At 46.8% G+C, this 8,892-nt stretch overlaps 1 protein-coding gene across 1 annotated transcript in view; it reads left to right on the top strand.

Moving 5' to 3' along the window:
* The first annotated feature begins 403 nt into the window (after positions 1 to 403).
* The window catches only part of LOC145417185 (uncharacterized), a 10,175-nt gene continuing 1,686 nt past the window's right edge, over positions 404 to 8,892 (top strand). The window contains exon 1 of the mRNA XM_080285960.1: positions 404 to 565. Within this exon, the coding sequence (XP_080142086.1) occupies positions 404 to 565 (162 nt within the window). The remainder of the gene's footprint in view (positions 566 to 8,892) is intronic.

Raw genomic sequence — 8,892 nt, 5'->3', positions numbered from 1 at the left:
TGTAGAGGCGGTGGCTCAATCGGTAGACAGGTAGCCTGTAGTCCTACCAGACCCAGGTTCAAATCCCCCTGGAGGAGGGAACGGTTTAAGGATTTGAATTTCATAAATCAGGCTTTACTGATCTACCAGAAGACCCGCCGACATGTCGTAAAAATACCCCCGCTAATACCAATACACCAGTCCTGCATGAGACAGCCCTAGCATGTATTCAATATGGACGATGGATGTTGGCGCTGAAGTGGTGACATGTAGAGGTGTATGGCATGAATTAGGACTACTGAGCCTTGGGAGCAGGCTGTGAAGCCTATGCCCAGAGTCGAACACATAAAAAAAAAAAAAAATATGGATGCTGTTTATATATACTGATGTATGGTACTGCCCACAGGTTGAGAACCTCCTGGAGATGAGTCAGCGCATCAAGACGCTGGTGCATCATGGCCTGGTATTTGCCGTCCAAGAAGACCAAGGTGGCATCCGGTCCTCCAGGATAACCGTAGATAATAACCAGATATACATGCACTGCCTTCAGGATCAGCCGCCACCCCCCCACGCCCACACACTGCAGGTAACTCCACCACTGTGACATGTACCATCAACTCTCTCACCTGTTTTAGTCTTACTCCTTAACATCCACATAGCATATACCCGCCTGTGTTATACTGTGTCCAGCTGCATGTTTCCTATGCACGTCAAGCCACTGACTCACTCCCTCATCATTGCTTTTATACTCCATTCAACTTTTCTTCATCAGCGTTTATGTTATCATCAAGCTCTTCTTCCTTAATGCATTTCACCTTCGTTTTATGTTGCACAACATCCTGTTTGTTCTTCAGCATCAGTAGACTTGAAATGCTTCAGTGTTTGCAGTGTTTACATAACATCCTGTTTGTAATTCAGCATCAGTAGACTTGAAATGCTTCAGTGTTTGCAGTGTTTACATAACATCCTGTTTGTTCTTCAGCATCAGTAGACTTGAAATGCTTCAGTGTTTGCAGTGTTTACATAACATCCTGTTTGTTCTTCAGCATCAGTAGACTTGAAATGCTTCAGTGTTTGCAGTGTTTACATAACATCCTGTTTGTTCTTCAGCATCAGTAGACTTGAAATGCTTCAGTGTTTGCAGTGTTTATCACTGAGTTTCATCACAATAGTTTGTAATAGCAGTGTCATTCTGTAGTTCAAAGCAGTTATTGGTTGTGACCTCATTCACATTATTTATACAGTAATGCCCCATTCATCCGGATGTCCACCATCTTTACGATTCATAACCCAGACGCTGTTATCTGGCTGTATTGAAGCATTATATGTACATTTTTCCATTTTATCCAGATAAAATACTTGCAATCCGGTGGAAATTTTGGCTGCAAGAACATTTTTGTTGGGCTGGACGGGATTAGCCCAGTGGCGCCACGCTGTCTGGCTGGGTAGTTCACCCAGTGTCTGCTAGGGACCCCCTCGACCCTTCCCAGTTCCCACACATCAACCGTGTAGTGAACAGCTCCTCTCGTATAGTTACTATGGCAGCACAAGCGGTGGCTTTTGTGGTTATTCCCAACCTGCTTCAGGCCTTGCTGTTCCTTGCATGCCTCTTCCTAGGGTGTGTGATGATGGTCCTTCCACCACAGAAGAGGAAGAGGTAGTGATGACCCTGCAGAAGAAGCAAGAGATCCTCGGTAAGATTGATGTGGGATGGTCGACTTCCCACATCTTAAATAGTATGACCTGGTCCGCTGAACCCTGCATGACATCAGGAAATCCCATAACAAACTGACCCAGTACACAGCAGACTTTGGCAAGAGCAACAGACGCAGTGCCAAATGGAAGGCTATGGGCATCCCCAGCATGACAGTGTCAACCGTTCAACATTAACCTGGTACTGCCAGCAACGGGCTGCAGGCGTGCAAGTGCGTGGGACTGAGTTGAAAGGCGTTGCTGGGAAGTTTGCCCACCTTCACAATGTCCCTGACTTCAAGGCATCTGAAGGTTGGTTGTTCAGGGTCAAGCTTCAACATGGCCTTACAAATCGTACATCCAGTGGCGAAGCTGTGGACACTAGTGAGGAGGGGGAGGAGGAGTTTCATCAGGTTCTGTTAGGCTCGATTGAGGAGGGCCTCGCTTTCGGTCAAGTCTATAATGCTGACAATAATGGCCTCATCTATCATTCCCTGTAACCCAGTTAATCATTGACAACGCTGGGTGGTAACCATATAACCACACCATAGGGTCAGGTGCAGCCAGCTACAGTGCCGGTTAAATGGATGGAAATGTATATGTGGCATCCACCCATAAACCAAACCACACTTTTCCCAGTGTCTGGCTGTGGTGAGGCACTGTCAGGCGCAAGTGAATACCAGTACACTGCATGGGATAACCCTGCAGGGGTGATTACTTGCCTGTGGTTGATGGGTCTGACCAGAAAGACTGGGGCTCATCCCACAACAACCTATCAGTGTACACAAAGCATCAGCTGTACCATGAACAACCTCAGTGGGGACTGAACAACTTCAGTGGGGACTGAACAACCTCAGTGGGCACTGAACAACCTCAGTGGGGACTGAACAACCTCAATGGGGACTGAACAACCTCAGTGGGCACTGAACAACCTCAGTGGGGACTGAACAACCTCAATGGGGACTGAACAACCTCAGTGGGGACTGAACAACCTCAGTGGGGACTGAACAACCTCAGTGGGGACTGTACAACCTCAGTGGGCACTGAACAACCTCGGTGGGCACTGAACAACCTCAGTGGGCACTGAACAACCTCAGTGGGCACTGAACAACCTCAGTGGGGACTGAACAACCTCAGTGGGGACTGAACAACCTCAATGGGCACTGAACAACCTCAGTGGGGACTGAACAACCTCAATGGGCACTGAACAACCTCAGTGGGCACTGAACAACCTCGGTGGGCACTGAACAACCTCAGTGGGCACTGAACAACCTCAGTGGGCACTGAACAACCTCAGTGGGCACTGAACAACCTCAGTGGGTATTTTTTGTACAAGTCTGGAGTCATTTGCTTTGATCCTTTTGACTAAGTAATCCAGAACTGGTTATGTTGAGGCAAATTAGAGGAAGACTCCAGCCCAGCACCTCAGACCAACTTTATGGGGCCAGGAAAGGCTTGTCATATACTATCTCCATTGTTCACCCTTAAATTAACTTGGGTTTTGAGGTGATAAAGCTTCTTTTCAAAGCAACGTGTCAATTTTAGTAAAAAGAAAGTTGGTCTTACCTTGAAGGCTGACTTACACCGCTGACGACAGCAGTTACATCAAGCTGTTTGCCACTCGTTGTCCACACCTTTGCTCCTCGTTCAACTTCTCATTATCGGCCATGTCTTCACCTCTTTCAGCGTCTTTACTACAACCATTTTCAGTGTCAGTATATTGCCACAGCCTCAGAATATATATATATCAGTTTGTGAGAGACTAACGAGGAAAGTATGAGAGTGAGGTGCAGGGGGAGAGGCTGAGGATGAGATGGAGGGATGGAGTATAGAGGTATATGAGAGAGGGGGTGTGAGCTGGGGGGAGGGCCGTGCAATGGCGGCAGACAGGGAGAAGATGGTGATTTGTTTGTGGCCACCCCTTACGGGATCAAGGCGTCTGGCAGTAGGTAACCAAACATTGGATACTACCAATATTACTATACTCTTTTCACTCTAACTTGGCCAAGATTTTCACAGTTTTTCAGCTTGTTTCTTAGTTCAGTGGCAGAATGAGACAATACTATGGCCCTACATCCTTTCCCTAGCACTTCTTTGTGACTAGCATCATAAAATGACAATACTATGGCCCTACATCCTTTCCATAGCACTTCTTTGTGACTAGCATCATAAAATGACAATACTTTGGCCCTACATCCTTTCCATAGCACTTCTTTGTGACTAGCATCATAAAATGACAATACTACGGCTCTACATCCTTTCCATAGCACTTCTTTGTGACTAGCATCATCTACCATTAATTCATTGTCAGTATTCAAGATGGAAAGATGGCAATTTTAGGCCAGGTTAGAGTAAAATGAGTCTAGCTTAAGAGGTTCCTAACACATCTTCTGTAGCTATTTAACCTACTGCGTCTTTGTTATCTATCTTATTTTACCTTAAGTTGGCCAACAGTGTTAAAACCTTAATAGAAATATGGCAGGGATAAGGGACTGAATAGGGAGGCTGCCAGAGATCGAGCAGTGTAGAAAGCCACCATTAGGTGACCAAGGCCAACGCATGCATCTTGGAACCTTTATAAATGATACAGTACTGACAGTGTGACATCAGGGGTAAGGGAGTCAATAGGGAGGCTGCCAGAGATTGAGCAGTGTAGAAAGCCACCATTAGGTGACCAAGGCTGAGGCATTGCTGCTGGAGCCTTTATAAACAATACAAAGTGTGTGCATTCAGTAGTAATGCTAAGTCAGTCCACTTCTACACCAAAGTACAGTACATGCTTGGCTATCATCAACCCTGGCAGGTACTTGCATCAGTCAAATGTAGCTAAACACTTGGTAACTACACAATTATCACGGAAAAGACATTCACCCACAGGTATACAGTACAGGCCAAGAAGCACGGCTAAATTACACCACCATTTTTTTATTGACCTGGGGGGAGGGCAGCGAAATGGCAGGGGATAGGGTGACATGGAGGCGATTTGTGTGGGGTGTGAGCTGGGGGGAGGGCAGCGGAATGGCAGAGGATAGGGTGATTTGGAGGCGATTTGTTTGGGGTGTGAGCTGGGGGGAGGGCAGCGAAATGACAGGGGATAGGGTGACTTGGAGGCGATTTGTTTGGGATGTGAGCTGGGGGGAGGACAGCGAAATGGCAGAGGATGGGGTGACTTGGAGGCGATTTGTTTGGGGTGTGAGCTGGGGGGAAGGGCTACGAAATGGCAGGGGACAGGGCGACATGGAGGTAATTTGTTTGTGGCCACCCCATACAGGATTAAGGCATCTGGCAATAGATTAACAGACAGATAGATAAACTTGTCGTCATTATACCAACTGTACTTCAATTTTTTGCCCATAAAATGAACTTGGGTTTTGAGGTAACAAGAGTCCTATTTAGCAATGTGTCAAAGAGAAAGTTAAGTCTCACCTTGGAGGATGTCAAGTACACGTATGATGGCAGCAGCTACATCACCTTGGAGGATGTCAAGTACACGTATGATGGCAGCAGCTACATCACCTTGGAGGATGTCAAGTACACGTATGATGGCAGCAGCTACATCACCTTGGAGGATGTCAAGTACACGTATGATGGCAGCAGCTACATCACCTTGGAGGATGTCAAGTACACGTATGATGGCAGCAGCTACATCACCTTGGAGGATGTCAAGTACACGTATGATGGCAGCAGCTACATCAGGTTTCATACGCGTTGGCCACATCTTTGCTCCACCTCGTTCAACTTCTATCACCTTGTTCAACTTCTCTATCATCCATCTTCACCTCGTTCAGACTCAGTACTACAACTGTCTTCTGTTTCTCCTCCATATCAGTCTTGGCAAATCCTGACAATAATAATAACAACAATTTTGTCCAAGGCAATTGATGACTGCTCTAAATGGCTGTACTTTTTGATGGTAAATCCAAATATGAAATCAGAGTTTTCCTCTCAGGCGTAGTATTCTTGTGACGCCACGTGTGCTGTGGCACACCTAATGTCTGACTTGGCTCGTATCTCTGACTGGGATAAAAATAATCTTGTTTTTAATGCACCAAAGACTCAGTTTTTACACCTGTCAACCTGACAAAATCTTCTACAGGAGTACCCACTAGTGTTTAATAATATCCAGCTCAATCCTGCATCATCCTTGAACATGCTTGGGATTTCATTCACTCGGGACTTTTCTTGGAAAGATCATATTACATCTCTGGTAAAATTTGCTTCCAAGAGATTAGGTGTGCTAAGCCGACCCCGTACCTTGGTAAAATTTGCTTCCAAGAGATTAGGTGTGCTAAGCCGACCCCGTACCTTGGTAAAATTTGCTTCCAAGAGATTAGGTGTGCTAAGCCGACCCCGTACCTTCTTTGCACCTGCACAGTTGTTGACTTTATGCAGGGGTTTTATTCACCCCTGTGTAGAGTACAACTCTCATGTGTGGGGAGGCTCCCTACATACAGCCCTTCTCAATAGGGTGGAGTCAAAGACTTTTCATTTCATTAACTCTCCTCCTCTTACTGGCTCCCTTCAACCTCTGTCTCTTCGCCGCACTGTTGCATCTTTATCTCTTTTCTATCGCTACTTCAATGGTCACTGCTACTCTTACTGGCTTCCTTCAACCTCTGTCTCTTCGCCGCACTGTTGCCTCTTTATCTCTTTTCTATCACTATTTCAATGGTCACTGCTCCTCTGAACTGTCTGCTTGCATCCCTCCACCTCTACGACGGGTGCGTAGCACCCGTCTGGCAGCAAACTCTCATCCCTTTTCTGTCCAACTCTCTAATGCAAGAGTTAACCGTTACTCCCAGTCCTTCATGTATGCAACAGGTCAACTCTGGAACTGTCTCACTTTGTCTGTATTTCCTACTTCCGATGATCTCCTGTTTTTCAAACACACTGTGGTAGGTGATGGTGACCATCATCCACTCACTTGATGTAGTGCTGCCAACTTCTTCCTTAGCCTTTATCATTCTTTTTCTGTGCCTGCCCTCCTCTCTTCCTATTTCTCCCATCTTTCCTGTCACTTCTTATTGCTTGTCTTTCCTTTACAGGTGGCTTTACATTGAGTGACAAGCCAAATGGTTTCCTGTAAGCCAAGAAACCATTTACAACGCTGGGTGGTAACCATATAACCAAACCATACGTGCTCCCTACGTGTCAACAAGTGGGTTGGTGGAGGGTTAGTGCCCCTCCCCGTAAAACAAATAACTCAAAGTCAAATGGCCACCTTCTTACGGGATTATGGCGTCTGGCAATAGACAGATAGATAGAAAGTGTGTCCAGGCATCTCGAAATGAACGGATCTTGAATTTGGCTCTCATTTGTATTTTGCTTTTTGTCTAGGAAGGAACGGTTTGCGGGCTCGTGGCCTTTGGTTTCTTCTTCCTTGCATTAAAAATAATATATATATTTATATATGTTGGTCATTTATCGTACTCAGGAAATACAAAATGAATTATATATAATTTTTTAATATTAGGCATAAAGTTTGCTATAAACTTAACACAGTGTATTGGTTTGGAGGTAAAGAACTGCTAATGGTGGGCGGCCATGCCTTTGGCTATTACGTCGGATAAATGGCCTATTACTGTCATTGCAAAGACTTGTGTGGCATCTCGTCTGAGTGGACGCAGTTTTACATCAAACCTATTTAGCTTCTTTATTGGTCAACATGACAGGATGTCCTGTGAGTGAGTTGGAAGATGGCAGGCGTGGATGATGATGATGATGATGGTGGTGGTGGTGGTGGTGGTGGTGGTGGTGGTGGTGGAGAAGGCATTGTGTATGTCCTGTGAGTGAGTTGGAAGATGGCAGGCGTGGATGATGATGATGATGATGGTGGTGGTGGTGGTGGTGGTGGTGGTGGTGGTGGAGAAGGCATTGTGTATGTCCTGTGAGTGAGTTGGAAGATGGCAGGCGTGGATGATGATGATGATGATGATGATGATGATGATGATGATGATGATGGTGGTGGTGGTGGTGGTGGTGGAGAAGGCATTGTGTATGTCCTGTGAGTGAGTTGGAAGATGGCAGGCGTGGATGATGATGATGATGATGATGGTGGTGGTGGTGGTGGTGGTGGTGGTGGTGGTGGAGAAGGCATTGTGTATGTCCTGTGAGTGAGTTGGAAGATGGCAGGCGTGGATGATGATGATGATGATGGTGGTGGTGGTGGTGGTGGTGGTGGTGGTGGAGAAGGCATTGTGTATGTCCTGTGAGTGAGTTGGAAGATGGCAGGCGTGGATGATGATGATGATGATGATGATGATGATGATGATGATGATGGTGGTGTTGGTGGTGGTGGTGGAGAAGGCATTGTGTATGTCCTGTGAGTGAGTTGGAAGATGGCAGGCGTGGATGATGATGATGATGATGATGATGATGATGGTGGTGGTGGTGGTGGTGGTGGTGGTGGTGGAGAAGGCATTGTGTATGTCCTGTGAGTGAGTTGGAAGATGGCAGGCGTGGATGATGATGATGATGATGGTGGTGGTGGTGGTGGTGGTGGTGGTGGTGGTGGTGGTGGTGGTGGTGAAGGCATTGTGGTGGTGAGTGGAGTGGTGGAAGGCATTGTGTATGTCCTGTGAGTGAGTTGGAAGATGGCAGGCGTGGATGATGATGATGATGATGATGGTGGTGGTGGTGGTGGTGGTGGTGGTGGTGGAGAAGGCATTGTGTATGTCCTGTGAGTGAGTTGGAAGATGGCAGGCGTGGATGATGATGATGATGATGGTGATGATGATGATGATGGTGGTGGTGGTGGTGGTGGTGGTGGTGGTGGTGGAGAAGGCATTGTGTATGTCCTGTGAGTGAGTTGGAAGATGGCAGGCGTGGATGATGATGATGATGATGATGGTGGTGGTGGTGGTGGTGGTGGTGGTGGTGGAGAAGGCATTGTGTATGTCCTGTGAGTGAGTTGGAAGATGGCAGGCGTGGATGATGATGATGATGATGATGATGATGATGGTGGTGGTGGTGGTGGTGGTGGTGGAGAAGGCATTGTGTATGTCCTGTGAGTGAGTTGGAAGATGGCAGGCGTGGATGATGATGATGGTGGTGGTGGTGGTGGTGGTGGTGGTGGTGGAGAAGGCATTGTGTATGTCCTGTGAGTGAGTTGGAAGATGGCAGGCGTGATGATGATGATGATGATGATGATGATGATGGTGGTGGTGGTGGTGGTGGTGGAGAAGGCATTGATGTATGTCCTGGTGAGTGAGTTGGAAGATG

This window comes from Coenobita brevimanus, chromosome 109, assembly GCF_032717465.1.
Source record: "Coenobita brevimanus isolate Jiangsu-jjx chromosome 109, ASM3271746v2, whole genome shotgun sequence".
Classification (NCBI taxonomy): Eukaryota; Metazoa; Arthropoda; class Malacostraca; order Decapoda; family Coenobitidae; genus Coenobita; species Coenobita brevimanus.
The sequence above is the reverse complement of the archived record's forward strand: the minus strand, read 5'-3'. Positions and strand labels throughout refer to the sequence as shown.